The sequence below is a fragment of the Diuraphis noxia genome, unplaced genomic scaffold, assembly GCF_037042655.1.
Source record: "Diuraphis noxia isolate RWA-SAM2 unplaced genomic scaffold, SU_Dnox_SAM2 contig0001, whole genome shotgun sequence".
Taxonomy (NCBI): domain Eukaryota; kingdom Metazoa; phylum Arthropoda; class Insecta; order Hemiptera; family Aphididae; genus Diuraphis; species Diuraphis noxia.
In genome coordinates, this window is record NW_028301711.1 from 95,776,214 (window position 1) to 95,800,053 (window position 23,840).

The 23,840-nt window shown below is 31.0% G+C and overlaps 1 protein-coding gene across 3 annotated transcripts in view; it reads left to right on the forward strand.

Moving 5' to 3' along the window:
- LOC107168356 (putative fatty acyl-CoA reductase CG5065) overlaps window positions 1-23,840 on the forward strand; it is a 47,325-nt gene that overhangs the window by 20,680 nt on the left and 2,805 nt on the right. For all 3 annotated transcript variants that reach the window (XM_089225045.1, XM_089225089.1, XM_089225015.1), the window contains 5 exons: window positions 4,101-4,535; window positions 13,373-13,627; window positions 16,742-16,997; window positions 17,614-17,806; window positions 21,673-21,912. In XM_089225045.1, coding sequence (XP_089081171.1) covers window positions 4,290-4,535; window positions 13,373-13,627; window positions 16,742-16,997; window positions 17,614-17,806; window positions 21,673-21,912 — 1,190 coding nt within the window. In that variant the 5' untranslated portion in view covers window positions 4,101-4,289. The remainder of the gene's footprint in view (window positions 1-4,100; window positions 4,536-13,372; window positions 13,628-16,741; window positions 16,998-17,613; window positions 17,807-21,672; window positions 21,913-23,840) is intronic.

Sequence of the window (23,840 nt, forward strand, 5' to 3'; positions counted from 1 at the left end):
GTTAACTCAACAGATATTATTTTAACAATTTTTAAAAAGCAAACTATTTAAAATGTTATTTAATACACCAGTAATTGATAACTATTTGGTAAATTTGTTGATAATAATACTTAATAACTTTGGCTTTTTTTTTATCGTCGAAATTTATATTATGTATAAATAAAAATAATATTTTGTAATAACATCATTTTGACTTATTCAGCACCTATCTCGCATATATAACTCATGCGATAAGTACGTTTCGATCGATATCGCCGCACAATAATTATTATACTAGAGAATACGTTCCACCATCGCGACGAATATCAGCTAGGCTATGATCAGAGGTCCGTTTAAGAGTGTGCACCACCCGTATTTGTTGTGTCAGTATTACAAACGCGTAACACACCAAATTTACGCGCAGCAGTTCACGTTTTATTCCGATAGCTTAAAAATTAAAGTGAATAGGCCTATTATGAAACTTGATGGTAAGAACACTATCTGCAGTTTGTTGGAAGTTTTTTACGATAGTTCAGTTTAAATGGGTTATATGAGCATTTGTATTTTACATTTTATTATACGCGCATAACTCACTTAAAAATTGAACTATCGTAAAAAAACTTCAACAAAACATAAAAAATATTCTTACCATCAAGGGTCATAATAGGTCTATTAATTTTAATTTTTAAGCTAACGGAATAAAACGTGAACTGCTGCAGAGTGTAAATTTGCTATGTTACGCGTTTGTAAGACAAATACGGATGTGGCGTCCTCTTAAGTATTTAATTTAATACATTTAAAGGTGTACATAAATATATTATATAGGGTGATCTATAAAAATACGTAATATTAATGGCGATCATACGAATGCTATCATACTCCTACTCTGCATGTCTCAAAGCACTGTTTTTCGAGTAGGTAGCATATTATAGTTATTGCTCGAAATCAAAATCAGTGATTCGTGTACACTGTCCATATGCAATACACAAACGGCTTTGCATGTTTTACGAGTATATAGATTAACTTTGGAACACAAGAAGTAAGCCTTATTTGGTCCTTAGGAGTAGGTTACCTATCGATCTTTTCTCAGTACCTATACCTGCGCTAAATATCGAATATCTTAAACGTGTCGCGATGACTGTAAATGTCATCCAAGTAACACGCTCACATTATGACAATATACAACCGAATTCGTATAATGTGTAACAAGACTCGATATATAAGACTATATAAATATTATAAATTATAAACATCTGAAACATTTAATATGCTAATTATAGTATCATGAAACTAATGATCACGGATCGCCGAAAGATTGTTATAAAAAAAAAACCTACTTCAATATCAGTCTGTAGGTCAAAGTCCCGAATTGTCGTGTTTCCAGTGCTAAAAACTTGTTACGGTGTGTTAAAGAGGCGCAACTAACCAGATTATGGAACAAGGTCAATGATTTTCACGGCTGACAGCTACACTGGAACGCTAAAAAAAGTAAAAACGTGTAGACATAAATAATTTTACGGCAGACAGCTACACTGGAAAACTCTAAAAACGTGAAGACGACAAGTTGAACGAGAAACATTCCAAAATATCAAACTCAAAGTCCGATTTCAATGGGTACAAATGACCGGAAGACTATGCAGGACGTCAGGACTGAATCGAATTTGAAAATGTGTGTTTTTCTGCGGCACCGTCGGGAAAACGATAAATATAATTGTTCGAGAAACTGTATCTGTTTATGGTATTATGTTATATAACGCAAACAAATGTTCCAAAATAAAGAGAATAAAGAAAATTAAAATTGCCGTATTATATGGTTATTGTTGAAAAGTCAGTGAATGAAATAAACTACTGTAGGTACCAGTATAATATACGTCAAATCAAGCGTCAATTGTCAACTACTCGAGGCATTAAATTGGCACTTACTGCAGATGATGCTTTAAGTAGCATACATATAGCTTTGAAATATCCACAACATTTATTGGTGCAATACTATATTTATTAACCAAAGTGAATTTCCGATTGGGAAGCAATCGCAGCAATCTAATGGCGGCGGTCGAAACACGGAATTCCGTAGACATATATATTATTGTTCGGTAACAAGAAACCGCTCGAAAGTATAAATCCTAAGGCATATGCGATGGGGGCCAATAATGATACATAATAATATTATATCATCAAATTATAGACTCAATCACACTGAGCGCAGTTCCCACTCTTCCAAATGTTAGTGGCCGTGAAAGGAGCTCAAGGTATGCACGAAGAAATCGATAAAAAAAAAACACAATCATCCGGGACACAATGAATATTTTCAGAATATGTATACCTATTCATATATAATATATTATGTTATACTTTCTACGGTCTCCGCGATGTTATGTTTTTCTTTACAGATTTGTAATTAACATATTTTCATGTAAAGAAAATTAGTCTAATAAGTGTAATCACATAATTTAATAATTTAAATCAACGAAAATTTAATTCCGTTATAATATTTTGGTGAAAACATTTTTATTTACCTACGTAATTGAAGAGCGCTGTTCAAATAATATGATTACTGTATTCCTGCTCAACCTCAAAACAAAACAAAAAAGTGTATATAGCTTTATCAAGTTATACAAATGTAAAAATATGTGATTATATAAATGAAAGATTGAATAATTTCATACATTTTTACAAAACTATTCTTAATAGCTGTGTAATTTAAAAATTTAGTTTCTATATGTTAAGCCACCGCCGCCAGACGCGTTGATAGAACGGTAAACCCAAAACGCAGTATGCCAGTATACGTCTTATTTTATGATTATTTCGATGGACTTTAGGTAAGAAAGTATACATTCAGTATAATAATTTTTATGATATATGTCATGTAATGTTGGTATTTGTAGTCAATGCATGGTGAACGCGTAAAGCCTAGAGCAAAGGTGATAAAAAAAAGTTTTTTTTTACCTATTACAATCCATATATATTATCATTGCTGTAGTCGTGGAGTGTATAACGAGGGTATACGCCGTATACTTTCTGGTTATTTCTAAAAGAACTCCGTATACCTTCTGATTAAGGTCGTACATACTCTCTGTTATAGTGAAATTACCAAACAATATAAAGATAAAAGTCATTAGGTTATTATTAATATGTTTGATAGAAAAACTAAGAATGTTAAGAATCACTTATTAAGATAGACAACTTGTTTTAAAACATAATTTATATATATGTATATAATTAAATGCATATATTGGGCGATTGACGGCAATGTGCTGTAGATTATTAGATAATAATATAACAATCAAAAATAAATTAGTGCGGTAATTTCTGTAATATTTGTTTAGTAAAATGTTCAGTTTTAATTTTAATTTGTACAATTAATGTACGTGTGTTGTGTTATTTACCCTCTACCAAAGTGATACATAATGTTAGTATACCTATATAAATGTTTAATATTATAACTTATAATATACCCTCTGCTTTTTTTTTGGACTACAGCACTGTATATTATCAATACGGATAGAGGAGATCAGAAGATACGTATTATAGTCTGCGTCACCAGTCGAAAATCTAGTGAGGTTACGACTGTGCGCTTAATTATTTTGATATTTAAATTATATTATGAATAAAATAGAACATACAGTAAAGAGTAGTTAAACTTATTTAATCTTTCTCAAATACGTATCAAGATTACAACGTACGGTACCACGACATTATTATTATTTGAAGTTAATAAAATAATAATCGTAGTACCTGTCCTAGTCTCCTGATGCACATCATCAATCAATGCGATAATTCAGTATTTCTAATTACATGATAATATAATATATACACTATTAAACAGTAAATTATGGTAGAAGACGTGGAAGAGACATTTGCCAACGACTCTCTTCTACCCCACTTGTCATTATGACTACGTCAGTCCATTGTGCCTAAAACCGTGACATAATAATGCGCCGCGTCTCCTCTCGTTACCCCCTACCCCCACCACTACCACCACCACCCACGCCACCGTCACCTTGTACAATATTCTATTCCATTTTCACTCACTGAATGAACGTTTTACATTATATTATAATATATAGTCGTAAGCAGTCGTTGTACTTTTTAAATAATTTATTGAATTTCTATCGTTGCAGCGTCGTCATAAACATACGAATATCGGCACACAATGTCCGGTCGTTCAGCGGTCGTCAGGGTTTAACGGCAACGGTCACCGAACACAGGGTCTGTACTGATACTCAAAACCGCGGTGGGACGTCGGCAGTGATCCACGACATATTATATATCATTGAATATAATACATCACACCGTTGCACTCGATTGCGATGATGGCCGACAACAACAACGACCTCGGTTGCCAGGACTGGAACGCAAGCCCCGCTGACGGGAAAGTGGTCGACTTCTACGACGGCGCGTCGGTGTTCGTCACCGGTGGCACGGGGTTCGTGGGCAAGGCATTGATCGAGAAGCTGCTCAGGTCGTGTCCCGGTCTGAAGAACATTTACCTGCTGATCAGGCCCAAACGGGGCAAGGACATAGAGTGCCGTTTCCAGGAACTGTTGGAAAATCCGGTAAGCAATATCCCCCCCGAAATTAACACACGATACGCGAACGCACTTTTTGTTCTGTCTGTCTGTCCCTGGCACACGATGAGGCTCGCTCATCAGAATCAATCTTTGTGTGGTTGACTTCGAAAATTAGAATTAATTGACATGGAAATGTTCACTAATTTTAGCAATAATTGAGGAAAGCGAAAAACCAAATATCATTATATGTATTTATTAGGAAAGAATGAAAATACACAAGACCAGTTTTCGAAAAAATCATTTTATTTTCTTGTTGAAATTCAAAAATATAATAGAGAGTTGAAATTCTTACTCTATGAAAGTCTATTAAAATTATTAATTTGAAATATTATATGCTGAGTTTTAATCTAATCGGTTTTATATTAAAAGCAGTTGGTAATATTGTTCCATAACATATAATACTTTTTATACTTTGTAAAAAAAAATTACATTAAAAAAATTACGTTGCTTTGATAGATATGAAAAAATTTTATCATGATTTTACACGTCCATTAAAAAAAATTAGCATTCGTTGTTGTGTGTTAAAGGATAGCAAGCTAATGCATAATAACATATAGATACGCTTTGAATTTTGATACATAGCGCAAGTGAACTTTCATTATTAATATTTAATTTGTACTTATATCATGGCACACGGTACCTATATCTAGTGCATTACCAATAAGTATCTACATCACAAATTTAAAATACCTAACATTTATTATGTCACTGAAAAAAAAAAATTAAAAATTCTCTACGATAAATCAATATTCACACCGCAACAAGGCACATCGATAACGCTATACGTATAATATCATTTTTATTCGCTGGTCGTTTCTTTATTGTTTTCGTATATTATCATCATAATATACGTACGTATAGTAATTATTTCGAACCCATTGCTGCGTTATTGCAATTTACGACTGGAAAACGAAAACGGTTATATTGTTTCAATTAAGTAGTTTGTGAATTAGGTACAAACTATAATGCATAATATACAGTTTGACACCGTACAAATACAAGATATATTTTATCTATTGGGCACACGTACTTTAGAGGGTACTCTCATTTAGACTTTCTCGTGTCCGCTATAATTGCACGCGCGTGCCGTAAATACCGACCAAATTAAATTTCCGTTGTCGAGTTGTCCTGATATAATAATTTAATGTATTTTATATTCAAAAATCTATTTTTTATCGTTGAACAGTTCTATACTTATTGTAATATAGATATGATTTATTATACCATACATATTATATAGAAATATCTACCTACGTTTTCGTCCATATATATAGTTCAATTTATACCTACCGTGAAAATTGCATACAACAAATTTCCATCTATCGATATTTTCTGTTTAACGAAATATTTTTATGGACCAAATCAAATTAGAATCAAATTTATTTAATTCTATAGAACGAAATTCTCTACAACTAATGCGATTTTTTTTTTCGTCACGAGACTGTAATACGGACGTTTCGCTACATTATGTAAAAATGTATAATATTTAAAATGAGTTGACTATCGAAATAATTATGCGATATACTCGTACTGTACATAAATAATATTTTAAATCTGCTTTAAAACTATTATCCCGTTATTATTAAATTACGTGAAAATATGGAGAATATATCAATACAAAACTTCCTGATTCGTTGTTTGTATCTCATTTTCTAGAGACGTTGCGAACAGCTATGAACTTATAAAACACTCTCAATATGGACCTATTTGATACGTATTTGATAGCTATACACATAAATATTTAATTACATTATATACTTATATTACGATATTGCAGTAGGGTTTGTTGTTCGTCACGTTGTTATTCGACGGGAACTCTGAAAGATAACCATTTCATGCACCTTTTTGATTTTAGGAACAAATTACATATTTTTACCGATCGTATATATAAGACGAGCAAGCTGTTTTAAAATATATATACATATATTGATCCTTCAGTATACCTAGTACCTGAGATACGTTTTGTAAAAAATTGAAGAGAAGGAAATAATAATTTTTAATTTATACGAATTTCTAACCTGCAGTTGTAGTACCTAATAATAGAAGATAACTTTATTTGCGCACACTGCTTATTATATCGATATTTTCGACTTTGTAGTGTCAATTATTGTTTATTATAAATGTATATGTTACGGTCCAGGTGGATAAATGGTCATTGTAAACACTGACCGGACAAAGTTTACAATGTCCAAGTTATTCAAGCCAAGTAGATAATTATTCACATAAACCAGGCATTGCATACAACGGCCAGTACTACAGGTGCCAAGTGAACAATTATTTTGATGAATATATATTATAATGAACATTATATAATAATTTTATTTAATATGTTTTTAAGAAATTTGATTAGTAAACAAAATGGAGAATATTAAAAAGTTCTTCGTTATGTACGTAATATTTAATTTGGTTACCTTCATTTATTGGGACAACAAGTCTTTCCACATTACAGACTTTCATTGTATCATACTTCTTAATCAATTTATAATCATTTGGAATTTTCGTTTTTTTTGATTTTAATTCTTTCAAATGTAATATAAGTTCATCATATTTAATTTTACTTAAATACGTACTGTTAGGTTTTTTAAAATCTAAAATATTATTTAAACGATTAATAAATGTATTTTCCATTTTAAAAACTACACACATAAAATACCTATACTACACAATTATAATACAGCATTAAACGGTGCGGTCCCACGACGAATCGTGTATTTGACGAATATTCGGTATTTGTGGATACTCGCCAAGTAGTGGGAATGGAGTACTTGTACGAATATTCGGTATTCGCTATTCGTTATTCGTCATTCGCCACCTTCCCGCGGATCGTCGGTAAATGTGACACGAGTCAAAGAGAATTTAATTACCAAAATAGATCTTATTATATTATTATAATATTATATCTTATTACCTATTCTAGTATTCGTGGATATTCGTATAACTTGCCGATTATTTGAGTATTCGTGGATATTCGTCAAATACACGAGTCGTGGGATCCCGGCTTAAGATAAATTACTTAGATAATACTTTAAAATAACTAATATTCACATTGCCCACACCAGTTTTAGCATTGTATACAATGACTAGACATTGTATTACAATGACTAGTCTATATGGGAATTGAATATGCATGATTTACTTTGCCCAAATATCTTAGACATTGTTTACAATGTCCGGGCATTGTATTACAATGACTGATTTATCCACCTGGACCGTAACATATATACTATGACTGTAGTTATTACCCACACAGGGATTTGTACAAGCCATCGAGTTTTGTAAGTATAGTCAGAACATCTGCAGTTATTATGATGTTAGGCATATAGGTTACAGTTGCAGTTGGACTGCTGGTAATATATTATATAGTGCCCTATTTATAAAACATTAAGAAATTTCTGAGAACACGATCCCATTGGCCACTCACCTTGTTTACTTCTGTGGTAGGTACCATGGGATTTCTAGTTTTAACCACCATAACCACAACTTCAGAAATAACCATATTAATAATAACCTATATATACCTATTATTAAGTATATATAGAGCAGGGATGGCAAACCTTTTAAACACGACGTGCCCAAAATTAACTTTTTTTTTAAAGAGCGTGCCATGAAAAAAATATTAAAAATATTAATATTTTGTTATGCTATAATTTGATTGTATGATTAATGTATTAGTATAAAAAAGTTAGTTTAGGTACATAATAATAATAATAATAATATATATAACAAATAATAATTATAATTATGTTGCTTTTTTAATTATTTATTTTGATGTGATTTATGTTGTCGAACACTTGATGCCAATTCGTTGATATTCGGTTTATAATTAGTAACTTTTAATAAAGTACATGCGGCACTGCATTCATCAGTTAGTCGGTTTGTTAAATCAGATTTTATAAAATTCATTTCTGAAAATAATGACTCACATGAATAAGTTGAAGAAAAAATATTCAAAACAGCATATGCTACTATTTTTAAAGTGGAATAATCTTTTGGAATTTCATTCCACACTTTCAAAATCTTGTCCCCTATGTTTACGATCAATTTACCTATCGCCCTATCACACTGAATTTCTTCTAATTCATTTCTCAGTATAACGAATTTTTCTTTCCGCATGGTACTCGACTCAAAATCTTTTCGCAAGGCCATGGATTTGCCATCCCTGATATAGAGTATTATAGAAACTCCACATCGTCACCCAGCTCGATAAATCGACCTATGACTGTTCACGATACTGTCTACAAGTTGTAGTCATATTTAAACAGCACTGTATTACATATTCAACACAGAAAATTAATGTATGTATTAAATCGATAAAGGCTATAGAAGACCAAAAACATCGCCGCGAAAAAAGTTCTTTCCATCACCCCTCTCAGGGTAAACCGCTGCATGTTTTCAATAAACAGTAAAACACAACAATTGATAGGTGAAATATAATAGACGCTCGCAGTTTTTCAGACTCCGCGACTTTCCGTGGAAAATTTATTGAGGCGTGGGTGGAAGAACCGAATACCTACATGTATCATTATGGCTTATTAGGACGAGAGTGCACCGTAATCCGATCGCATCACACTGTTATTGTGTATTATATTATAAATTATAATGTATATTAGTATTAATCCCAAATAGTGTTGGCGTCATTTTGGTATTATCCAGACTCCAGAACAACCGACGCATTATTATTTTATGGTGGGCAGAGGGTGTATATAATGCCCATTAGATGCAATGCAAGGACTAATACTAAATATATATATATTATATGTAGTGTCTCTATAATGGACAGCTGAGGTGAAACTGCTTGCTATGATTATTGGTTGTATAATATCTTATTAGTGATGCAGTACGATATTTTTTTTAGGTAACGATATATAATATAGTTTCATACATTTATATCGATACCAATATCGTATAAATGAAAATAAGTTCATTGGCGATTTTGTTTACATTCATAATAAAAAGTTGTATGGTTTTATTATTTAATATTATACGAGCTCAATAAATAATAAATAACAATTAAAATAAATACGTGGAAATAAAATAATGAAATATAAGTTATACTGGGCTATTCATATTTGCTGTACCTACAGTTAGTGCTAACTAAAAAAAAAAATGTTTAATTGATTTATTGTCGAAATATTAATAATAATACCAACCTATATATATTTCCATCTATATGTAGGTACCTAATAACATCGAAACGACGATACCGACATTGTTCTGCAATACTAAATAATATTATGTATGCGTTATGCGTAAGACCTGATTAGATATTTTGATATTTAGCCGAGATTAGATAATCACGCGATTAGGTCGAACGTGCTAGTATTTTTTATATTGTTTACATAATTTCGGCATAAAATATTATATGTTATACGTAAAAGTATTACCACGTCATGTTGTCTTGTGTTATGTGTATCAAGTATGTTTAATGTTCATTACATAAATATTGATGATCGGTGTCAGACGCACATTTTGCAAGAAGTTTCAAGTGAAGTTTATAATGTTTGTAAAGGCAGCCCTCGAAACATTAAATAACGCTGGCACGCAGCATGCAAAACGCTATACCTACATGACAGCGGGACCAACTACTTATGACAAAATCCGAAACATATTATGATCATTATATATTATAAACATTGCTAGTTAAAAGTTGTAAATAATTAAGAGGAAAATCATATAAGTACTTACTACTACTCTTTGGAAATTGTGAATTTCTAGTTCGTTGCGTTCAAAGTAACCGGGTACCTAGGTAATAATATAGTGTCTTAAGAGACATAATATACGATTTTGAAGATAATTTTATTCATCACGTTATCTTTTTTTTTTATTGAATACCTATAATATTATTATATATTAATGTATCCCTAAATGATAATTTAACATTAAGAAATGATGGATATTTTATACTTATACAGGCTATTTTTTTAATCATTGAACACTAATTATTTTAAAAAGTATAATTGTTTTTGAAAAAATATATTTATAGTTACTATTTTTCTTCTAGTTGTTAAAAACAATATCTTCGATATGTTTTAGGTTTTTATTTGTTGAAATGGCAACATTCAGTCTTCAATGTTTAAAATTTACATGAGTGGAGTGGAGTGATAATATCCCGCATAATGTTAGCACACCAATCGAATCATCTGTATTTTAAATACTTATAAATTTATAACTTATAAATTACTCATCCTGAAGAATTCATTTTTTATGTATCCAAATACTAGGAAAAGTATTCTGCTTTCTATAATGAAATTAAATCTGTATGCTATAATATTCAAAAAAGTAAAAAAAAAACTTAAAAAGTTACAAGAGTAATAAACATATAATATTTTGTAGTTGTAATAATTTGAAACCGTGTAAAAAAATATTTTCAAAAACATTAATACTTTCTGATTAATAAGTGTCGTACATTAAATTAATCATCCGGTATACAGTTGTGAATGATAAGTGATAATAGGTGTATCTAAAAAATATACAACATAAAAAATGTTTGTGTTGTGTACATTTAATTTAATGTTCCGCACCCCCAGAGTCTCGGTTTCTTCTCCATCCTGAGAGGGTGCATTGGTGCATACATGTATTATGTAATATATACGAACAAACGAGGTACATATCCTTTATATCGACTTTCAATTGATTTTAATCGAAAACTCATTTTTATTGACTGTTGTGAATTGGAACATAGTCAACACCAATTTATATCCCTACGAATATTACTGCAGCTATAAAATTGCCTATACAAGGTGTGACTGAATAACCTAAAAAATATAAATTTTGTCGTAATTAATATAAAAAAGAGTCTTATGTTACATGTGCAGTATACATTTGTTTATTTTTTGATATAGAAAATAAAATTAATTTTAAATTGTATTAAATTTTTTATTTTTGTTGATAAATTAAAAATAGCCTACCTATTTGTAATCTGATATTTAGACAAATGTTGATGGTGAAAACGTTGATGTTAGGGGTTAGTCTTAGATCATATACACTGGATAAAGGTATAGCGTATATCTCGCGAGTCCATGTTTGAAGCAGACCTCTTCGGGTCCGATGTAATTATTGCACATGCGTTAAAAATGAAATAGATCGCGCGGGACGGGGTAGGAACTAGTAATGTGTGATTACTGATTAGTGATTACTGATTAGGTACTGGTATTAACCTAATCTCACGACGGACAATCTCTTATCATAAAATAGTTTTGCGCATGCTCAATGATGACTTCAGGCTCGAACTGCTATGCTTCAAGATTTTAAATCATAGCTCTATCCAGTGTATATGATCTAATAAGATGTTAGTCATATAGTTTTTTTTTTTTTTAATATCATACTTTTTGCAAAATGTATTTATTTATTTATTTTATTTTTTTGTTTTGATAATTTTCAGACGTAGGTATCTATATAGCTTAATCTTAAATTATTTATTATCCGTGTAAATTTCATATTTTTTTCATAGATCTAACTTACATTAATTTTTAATTTTTATGTGTCACGTTTTTCTTTTTAAGTACACCTTGTGTAGTAGGTACTGAAGTTTTTATAGCTTACACATCGTTAAACTTTTAATACTCAGTTCTATCAAATGGCTACGCAGTTTCATAATCAACTTTATATTGCACTTCTTTAGAACTACAATTTTCAACAAGCTATAATACGAACATTTATATATGTAAAAAAAGAAGTGTAAGTAATTTTCAAAGCATATAATACATTGGGAATAAAATATTTAAAATATACATTAATAATTTGATTCTCAACCATCAACATTATTATGTGTAAATTACATTTTAATACAAACTAATATATAGTTTAATTGCTAAAATGAATAATAAAAAAATTATTAATTTATATCATATCATTTTTCAAGAATAAAGATGTACGCATTTAAGAGTACTCCGAATAGGTAGTAGAGTTGTATTATTTTATTTTATTTTATTTTATTGGTTATACGGGCTTTGGCCCTTTTACATTACAATATATATTTTTACATTAGACATTTTACAATCAGATAAAGCAACTTAGATCTAAACAATTTACATTAATATAGAATATGTATATCTGATGACAATAATAGCTTAATATGTTGAAAAAAAAAAATAAATAAAAAAAAAATATTTTACAAATTTAGCAAATCGTCGAAGGAAGGCTCTGCATTGGCAGACGACATTAGGCGTCTTAAAGGCTTATTAGCCATATAGTTGGTGGTGGCGTGTGGGACATAGAAGAAATCCTTTGAACGGGATTGACGGGATGGAACTTTAATGGAGATTTGAGAGAGAAGGACTGGAGAATCTATATTGTTGTTTAAAAGGCCCGCAAGGAATTTTAAACCTGCAACATAACGACGTTCGGCCAAGGGGGCCAGACCAAGATGAACAGCAATCGGTGTATAGTCGTGAGGTGGACAAGGTATCTTAAGAATATGACTAGCGTGGCGCAGGAACCGTCGCTGAACACGCTCAATTTGCCTTGCATTATCCGCTGTATGTGGGTTCCAAAGTACGGTCCCATATTCTAAAATGGGACGCACAAGAGCGCAGAAAAGTGTTTTTAATGATGATACAAGCCGAAAGTCCTTTATTAATCGGATGACAAGACCAAGAGTTTTTAAAGCTTTACAACATACGTATTCGATGTGTGCAGTTGGGTCCAGATTGCAGCTTAGCTTGAAGCCAAGAACATGGTCATTATTTTAAAGTGTGTTAGGCAATATTTTTGAACATTTAATTAATTTGGTATTTTAAGATAATGTGTAATATAGATTGTAGCTAGGTATCCACTTAATATCATATTTTATATTTACGGGATTTGTGGTTTTTCTTGCGCAGGTGTTTGATCGCATTCGATCCACAGACGATGCGGAAAAAGCGTTCGAGAAAGTGGTGTGCATCAATGGCGACGTATCCGACCCCGGCCTGGGCTTGAGTACTGAGGATAGGCAAAGGCTGTGCTCGGACGTGACAATCGTCTTTCACTCGGCGGCCACCGTCAAGTTCAACGAAACCCTCCGCACCGCTGTCACACTCAACACGTTAGGCACGCAACGAGTCGTCGACCTGTGCCGGTCGATGCCAAAGTTAAAGGTACGTACCCGGAAGAAGATTTTTTTCATATACATCCGTCGATGACGAATTAATGGCGAAAACTTACTGAAAGTCTGAAAATGAATTGAAAACGCTGTCTCTTTTGTGGAATCTCTAGACAATGCGCTGCACAGTCCTTTATATTCGGGAAAAGGCAGATTATTATATTTATCTAAATTAAAAATCAGTAACATAAAATAACGTGATTTTCATACTCAGGAGAAAACCGAAAAACTATTTCTTTAGAAGTAAAAACAATTTGAATTAACTTAATCATCTAGAACAAATGAAAAAATAAAATATTGCGATAGTTTTGAGCCAACGCGGTATAGAAATAAAATAAGTGGTAAAAGTCGAGTTGACAATTATTGTGTACAACCAATTTTGCACGACGTTTATATATTATAAAATAAACTTGACTTATTATTAACTGGTTAATGCCAAGGAACTTTTTTGTGTTTAATAATATTCTCTTTAATGTACCTATACTATTATTATAATTGTATAGCAGTGTAGACGATCATTCGTTTATGATTTTTATGTCTATATGACTATACGTCCACATAATACAGTTTTTTTTTTAAATTTTATAAAATCTGCAAATCGCACTTGATGATGATCTTACTTTCTCGTGACGCTATGTGACAGCTTTTTCGATTGTATTTATATTCGATAGTATTTCAATGAATTATTCGTCTACAGCGTTTGTGCGACGGGCAGTTCCGTTTCCTCACGTGTACATCGGTTTTGTATTGATATACAAAGTATTCAAAAGCCAACTCTAAAGGAGAAATTTTCTCTTGTTCTATTGTTGTAAAAAGTGACTGACCACCCAATGGTAACATAATAATTATGTAATAACACATTTTGTATATTTTAGACATATATAATAATATGATATTTAATTATATAGCGTACGAATTCAAAAAAAAAAATTTTTAACTAATCCAAAGATTAATATGTATGAAAATTGCTCAGTAGACTTAATAAATGATTTAAACATCCCGTTGCATATGGGCCACACGAACTTATGAAAATATTTGAAACTTCAAAAACGTAATTAGATATCTACTGTAGAACATTTTCTACTTTAAATTTTTTATCGATTAGAAAATAAAAAATATTAAAATATTGGCTTTTGATGTGAAACATCTAATGCGGCAGATGAGACCGGCTGTTGGCGTGTCATCGATACGCTCTATAGTGCACGGAAACTGGAAAGCACGAAACATCTATATTGGGTCCGCCTTTTAAAATAAAGAATAATTTTTCTTAAAAAAATCTAAAATGTTTTTTTTTTTTGATTAAGCAACGTGTGTTTTCTTTAATAAACCATCCTTTTCAATTTTAACGCATATTTTCTTTATAAAATAATTTCGATGTTTCACATCTGCCAGGCGTCCCACGACGACTCACTTTATTATTATTATTATTATTATTATTATTATTATTATTTTTTGTCCAATTCGTTCCGATTACATTTCAATAACATTAATATTTTGGTATTTTTTTTTCTACAAAAGTTCCAGAAAATATAATAGGAATATAATAATATGTTTCCTGGGAGTGGAAACCTTCTCCTCTTCTACTCATTCCACAATAAATACACCACTGGGGTATGTAAAACATAGAACGTAATAAGCGTTTACCATATTGAGTAGGTACAGTTTTATAAATAAACTGTGTAAAATTTATATGTAGTAAACTTACTTACTATCTACTGAGCATTACGCGTGATAATAACGATTAAATATTAACAGTAAAAAACAATAAAACGATAAAGATCAAATTGATATTGCAGCCGTCATTTGAAAAGTTATTGGATCGCCTGTTTTGGGAATACGAGTAAAGCACGGTAGTAAGGCACGTTGTGGTGTTGTTATCCATGTGCGCGAAATATTGAACGATGATGTCATATTTTGTTTTTAAATATTTTGAAAGAGCAGTGCGGTTTTGACGATTGCCACTAAAGTAGTATTCGACTGATCATAAGTCACAATCGATTGCATTTTTTTTTTTAAACTTCGAACACAGTAACAGTAAACGAGTCGGTGAAGCGTGGACTTAACCTAAGTATAAGTACCTAACTTGACAGCAACACTCACACTGACAATATTCTCACCTAATATTGACAATGTGTGAGTAACAACAATATAACTTCATATTTGTAGGTACTTATGTACCAATTACACGGATTTCACTGCAAGGTCCAGACTCCAGAATATTTATGTTACCTATATGTATAAATACAAATAATAATTTATTCGTGTGTTCATAGACGGCATTGATGTGTGGGTGGCGGGTGCAGCAAAACGATCTCAAAAAATCTTTAATTTTTTTTTTTCAAATTAAGGGTTCATCTAGTCATATCTACAACTTATTTTAAGTTCAATAAACTTAAGAGCTAGGACACCATGTCTGGTCTCATCTGACTTACAGCGTATAACATGAAAAAATATGTACAGCATGTTGCAGTTCCAATTTTTTTAAGTAAACAACATTATTATTCCAATTTTCTCGTGATTTTGTTACAGTAAAAGTACTGTAAGCACTAGTTAGTTTTGATAATTTTTAAAATTAAAATATCGTAAAAAAATCCATTGTATAGAAAACACTAACAATGTTCTTATTTTTAAATTGGACGTTAAGTCAATTCATTCTAATATTAAAGCTTATTATGCAAAACTGCTTCAGAAGTATAAGACGTTTAGGTAATTCGATGTTGGTGTTAACATAATTGTTAAATCAATGAATATTTATTTGTTTTTATGCATTTAAAAGGATTTAACAGTTATTAAACAAAAAAAAAATCATTTTCTACCTAATTTGTTTTAACATGAATATGATTTCAATTTAATGCATAATTTTTCTAACTGGAAATAGTTACATTGTCGCAACAGATTCATTGACCGTGTAGGTAGTTAAAAATAACCGGTAAAGTGTCAACGACAATTACACACGAACACACGAAATCAAAAGGATAATGACCGTTGATTTATGTTATAATATGTTTTTTTTTTTTGTTTTTTTTTTAATAATGGCAGTATAATATACCAAAATAATAATAATAATATGTACTTATAGGCCATAATATAATAATAATTGTCATCGCAGGCTATGATTCACGTATCGACAGCGTACTCGAATGCAGACAAGATGACGATTCAAGAGTCAGTGTACAAGCCACCTGCCGACCCCGGGTTCGTGATCAACTGCTGCCAGAAGATGTCCGAGGATGACCTGCGGGAGATGGGTCGGCGGATGCAGGGTAACCACCCGAACACGTATACCATGACCAAAGCCATGGCCGAGTGGGTGGTCGCCGAACAAGCGGACGACATACCAGCTGCAATCGTCAGGCCCAGCATAGGTATGAATTATGGATCGTGCGTGATGGCTGATATATGTATACTAAATCTGTATAAAATTGTAAATGTCCGATCGAAGAGTTAAGCGATTGTGTTATAATTTACGTCGTGAAGCGTATTTTTCAAGGAAAGCGTGAAGAGACGGATTTTGTAATCTAAATGAAGGAATACCTATTTGCAGAAATTAAAACCTGACAGCTGTTTGGAAAAAAAAATGGTGTTCCTTAAATAATTGTAAAATATGTATTATTCAAAAACATATTTGTCATTTTTATAATATTGTCCTTTTTCGAATAATGAAAATTGTATTAGTGCTAAAACGCACTTTAAAGCAATAGTAACAATTGATCTGCACCTACATATTATTATGTTTTTTTGTTTTACGTAATTGGTTTAATAAATTACGTAATAATAAATAACGGCAATGATTTTAAACAAACAGCAAATTACTATTTAAATGGTATTTAAATTTTTAACGTATATATCTAAAAGTTTAGTGATTTACATTTTTCGTGGTAAAACTGCGATCTGTGGTTTGACAATATCCAAACCTTTGAAAATAAAAATAAATATTATGCAACAATAATGACGGTGTTTACTTTAAAATTATGTTCAAAGTGACTGCTGCTTGGAGAGAGCCGTTCGAAGGGTGGGTAGACAACATGAGTGGCATTACGGGCATCATGATGGAGATAGGACGGGGCACAATCAGGAGTATCGTGTGTGATCAGAAACTACGTGTGGACATCATACCTGTTGACATTCTAGTGAACACGCTAATAACGTCTGCCTGGCACACGGCCACATACAGGTAAAATACAAAATAAAAATCTCAGATCATTTATAATAGATTAGTAGTTGGTCTAGCGAAAATCGAGAGAAAAAACTGGTTCACTGCGCCAGAGTAGAGTGCAGTTCGATTCTTAGTCACAGCTCAAATACTCTTTCTTGTCTACAGTGTTGGTATTTTTCATCTAAATAAAAATTGAACGATAAAATGTGCACTTTTTTTTAAAAAAAAAACAACATTAAGGATCAAGAAATCGTACTTTTGAATGTTGACCGTGTGCTGTTTTATTTAATTATCCTTTATTAAACTTTTATTAAGAAACTTTTATTCTACAAGAACCTAATAATTAGATCAAATTTTATACAACCTTTGTACATTGTACAATAATATTGATATATTGTAATGAAAATTGAAAACGAAATGAAAAAGTTTTCAATTCTTTAATTTTAATACATGTGTTGACAACAAGATACCTGATCAATAAAATTACCCAAATACTTGATAAGTTCTAAATAAATATAACAGTTTTCACGATCATCCGAGTTTTTTGAATTTCCTGAGACTAGATTGCCAATACCCAATAAAATATTAGTAATATTTCACCATAATATTTATTGCTATTATGATTGTAGTAGATAAGTAATATCATGGTAAAAGGCATCGCACATATTATTTTTTTCAATAGTAGTTTGTGCTAAGCGATTTTATGAATATATTTACTTCGTATATATTATGTCGATTTCCCAAGACTTTTCCTCCTTTATATAGTTTTAATTCAGCAAAATGTTCCACGACATTCAATTGGACATGCAGATATATAAAAAACTATTCATATTAAAATTTATTTTCACATTGTAGTCATTTTAATTTATTCCGAGCAACAGATTCTTTTTTGACGTTTACTTTGAAATGTACAAAAGGTGCGTCGTATATATTCAATATTGTGATAAAATTTATTTTAAATTCAAAATTTCTTACTATAATATGATGCCTACGGGTAATCTCTCAAATTAAATTGATCCAATACCTCTTATTATATACATTAATATATTTTGTCGGTGGTTTTTTTTCAATAATTCCGTATATTTACAGTTAGCCTTCATATATGTGCATTTGTATCGCTGGGCTGTAAAGGAATACGGTTGATTAAATTCCTCTTTATTTTAATGTCACAAATTATTAGTATCAATAGTTTCATATTTTTGGGGGATAGGGAACAAGGAAGGAATTTTCCTATGATTTGTTTCTAAGCCTTAAACGAGCTTTAACTCGTGTAAAAACCAAACAATTACATTATTGTTTTGATTAAGTAAGTAAATTATTTTTCTCTTCCTTCCTAGTCTTTTTTACTCAGTTATGCCACTGGGTATCAACATATTGTCATTTAAATACTATATTGACAACAGTCACCATATTATAATACATTTATTATCTCAATGTTTTCGTTTATTTCTCCTTATAACCGACAAAATGTTACTTCTCGACCTTCTCTAACAGCTTTCAACTCAACTTGGTTTCTCTTGCTTTTTATATTATATAGGTAACTAGTATATTTTTAAGTACAAAATATTTCTCGAAAACGTGAAACATTGAAATTTTTTTAAATATAAATATTAAGGATAATTATTTGTGAATTATTAATTATATAGCCATTGAGTTTTAGTAAAATCTTTACATCAATGCAATGAGTGCTGTGGTTGGCGTGTCACTACGTATATTAGGTCCTGTTTTCGACTAGGTTTTTGGTTTATTGACGAATGTTGATGCAATGATGATATTAATTGTGACTAAATATAATTGTATTATTTATTACACCGTTATCTTTCGATCAATACTTTATCATCTTAATTTCAATCTAAACGTTACAACTTACGTATAAGTTAATAAGAAAATAATATATATATGGTTTATTACACTATATTCAGCTTAATAAAATTATGTCATTTAAACATTTTTGTATATTTTTTTGTTCATGTGAAAATAATGTTAAGCACCATTTTAAATGTAATACCAAAGATTAGGTATAATTATATCGTAAATTATGAAGGTCATTTATGCCAATTACCCATAAAAATAAAAATTATTAAAACTGAAATTTCACGAATTTAGATTTCATCAAAATTTCAAATACACTATTGGTGTACCTATAATAATAATGATAATAAAAATAATCGCCCAAATTTTCGATTATACTAGAAATTTAAAAATCGTAACGTTCATATTGTATTAAAAATTTAAATCACTTAATAGAAATATGAACCTATAAGTTGGCACGAGCTGTAATCATGACATCTATGTATAAGTTTCACCTACAATGAACGTCCCCAAACACATGTCTAGTGAGTTGTAGTGGTCCCCTGTCAGTGTACGTATATATATATATTAGTATTAAACAAACGGTATTTTGTTCTCCGATAAAAGCAAGGCAGTCTGGCGTCGGTAATGCAATATTACAATAAAAATTATATATATAGCTAAACCTATCATATTTTCTAGAAGCGTCCATCCATTTTAAGTGCTTTGGATGACAGCAGTGTTTCAAAACCGCTGTCTTCCCCGTACCATCGTGCGATGCATAAAATCACTACATGGCTCCAAAACGTTTAGTGAGGCTTTTCTATTTAAAATCAATTATAATGCATTGATAATAATTATAATATCAGAAACTTATATAGACGTGACACATAATTGGTGCGATCAAAGAATAATGGTGACACCGTCACTAAAATTAATTTTAATATAGTTACTCACTAAAAAACATAGAAATAAGGTTCAAGATATTTTAATACAAATACAGTATATTTAATTAATTTTTAAACGTTCGACAAAAATATATGAAACATCATGTGATGAAAAATAAAGAATTAAAATAATTTATCAAAAAATGTTTTGGTATACCTATCTTCGGTCAAACCAGACCTTGTGGTAAGGGCTTTATGAGAGACCTGTATCCCCTCCGAGATATTCGTAACTACATTTACGCATTCTTACAATCAAACAATCTTAGGATAATAATTTATTAATAGCAAAAGCACCTTAAATTATGATCTGACTCCAATTATTTTTAATTTTGTGCAAAGATGGAACTATAATATTATCACTCTTTTGATTGATTTTTAGTACATTTTGGAATAGGTTTTTAAGGAGCTTAGTATAGGCAATTTTATTGATATTTAAAAAATACCACATAATTCAAATTAAGTATGCAATAAATCATTTAAATTTTATTATGCCGATACAAATTAACTCATACGCTGTCGTTGATTATGATGTATGATTACGAAATTATTATAGAAAATGCATTAAAACATTTCTCGAACACAGATGAGCTAGGTTAGGTATGACTGTCGACTTAGATAATTAAGGATGATGGATAGGCCGTTCGTCCTAAACACGTACGTTCTCAAATAAACTTACGTGGGTGCTTCTTTTTTGTTCTGTTATCTATGTGCGGTTATGATTTCTAATACATGATATTAGGCACCTTTGTGAGAAAGAAGATATCTGATCTCTAAGAACGAAGCACCTTATATGTTATAAGCACATACATGGCCTATCCATTCTTTATTATCTATATGCCTTTCGGCCGATAATGAGATGATAATACTAACCGATATAGGCAGTGTTTGGAAGGAACTGATTTCTGGAACAAATTCCTTTTTATTAAAAAAGAACGAGGAACGGAAAGTGGTCTTTTAAAAATATTGTTCGTATGAAAAAAATGTATGATTAAATAGGAATTTTTATTTTATTCGTAATTGAAGAGGAACTCGTTTGTTTTTCAAATGAATGATTTTCTTTTTTTTTTTTGAAAGGATTGAATTCCTTTTTATAAGGAACTCGTCAAACGCTGGACATAGGTAACTAATCGTCCGTCCGTGTTTCAGGCAAAACGCCGTCCGCGTGTACAACTGCACGTCCGGAGCGTTGAACCCGCTCCGCTGGGAGGAGCTGGGCAATCTGTGTCAGTACCACTCGCTGACCGCGCCGTCCAAGTACTTGCAGTGGTATCCGGGCTTTTCGTTCCGTACCAACCGCATGGTGCACAGGCTGTGCGAGATCCTGTTCCACTTCGTTCCCGCATTCGTGCTGGACATCGTGTTGCGGCTCACCGGCTCCAAGCCCATGTGAGTCTTACGCATTGCAATAACTTCACGAAGTTATCCATAGTACCTAATAATAATATGTCGTTGCGGTTGCCGCTTACGAGTCACGACAAGCCCAGGAAAGTCGGGTGTTTTTTTTTTTTTTTTTTAACTTGAAATAAAAAAAATCGGGAGAAAGAAGGGAACTGCTCTGTTGTACCTAGGTTAGGTTAGGTTAGGTTATAAACCTAGGTATCGAGTGTACCTTTGGTAATTGATTAAGTCACTGTGAAATGTGTATATACCTATGCGCCGCATAGTATGCGGTATGAGTTGAACATTTTAATTCAAAATGATTAGATCAATGCATGCGAAAAACAATTCTCAGCTAAAACTAGCTGTCAATCAAAGACCAAAGTAAGTAATATATCTAGGTAAGAAGTAAGAATATTTCATGATACTTATATTGCTATTAAGATAATTAATGTAAACATAAAAATAATCGTATTCATCTTGGAAAAAATATTAACACAACTTAAGTACTCGTTTGTATAATATGTACCTACCTAGTGTTATTGAGTGAGCGTCACTTCTTTTCGTTTGGAAATACAACTCACTACTTCAATCGCAACTCCCAATATCATATTCCGACTATAAATTTTAACATAAATTTTAATTCATTACTTAATGATCTATGCTTCATATTCATAATTAAAATTTAAATACATTGGTGTAGAATAGGAAAAAAGTTAAAGCATAGTGAATTTAGAAAAAAATTAAAATCTGTTTTCAAAATTAAAATCAGAAACATGAGCGTGGTGATTGAAGTCACTAACACTGTTTATCGAAAAGAAAAATGTTTCTAATTTTATGAGGAAATGGGTATTTGATAATATGTACCTTCTCAATTTATATGTGGGTGGTGACGGTGAGTCTCGACTTAACGAATTAAACATATTAACATTCACTAACTTTTCACACAGAAACACAGATCAAATTTAAATGCTATATGAAATTCCTAAATATTACTCCTTAATACATGTCACGTTCCATCCTCCTTAATATTATACATTATGACGTATGTGTATATGTGTAGTATATATTATACATTATGTATTACACCTTTATACTTAATTTTGTTCAAACAACAATTGAAAATAAATACTAAATAATAATAATACGTCCAAATAACAAATTAGGGACTACAGAACAAGATGGACAATAGGAAAGAAAAATTATCTACTCAATATATTACACGAAGAGATCATCAAAATTGACAATTGTTAATCGTTCCGCTCAAAATCTAAAATTGAAGTTAGCCATAATACATTGAAATACAATTTAAAGTATATGTCCGAAAATTTCGAAATTTTCATTTAAAGCAAATTATGTCTGAGATGACAAATATAGAAAAATTTACTAGAAAAAAAGTTACTGGCTAATAGGTGTCTTAAAATTTCTGCAGCATTTTATAATTAATACTTTGAACTTAAAATTTAAAGATTAAAATTAGAAATTATATTAGTAAATATATATATATATATCAGTATTGATGAATATTAAACAATAACAATTTGGAATCATACTAGTGACGAATTTAACGATTGTTGTAAGTGCCGCCCCGCCAAAATTTTTCTCTGGGGCCCTACTAAATTATAGATATAAGGTGGATAATAATATGTTGAGTGTCACAACTTACAAATAGGTTTTACACAATTCTCCTACTATGGCTTTATAAGCTCCTATTGCAACCTTAAAATCAACTAACTATCAAAAACCGTTACCAAAAGTTGAATTACTGGCATTTAAAAGTATAATTTCGTTCCAAACAGTCAGTCAAAATAAGTGAATTAATATAAATAATGATAAGTTTAACAAGGTGAAAACTTTTTTAGAGCTTTTTTGCTACCAATATTAAATTTGATTTTTAGTAATATTTTAGTCTTTGTTACCCGTCGAACAAGGTTTTT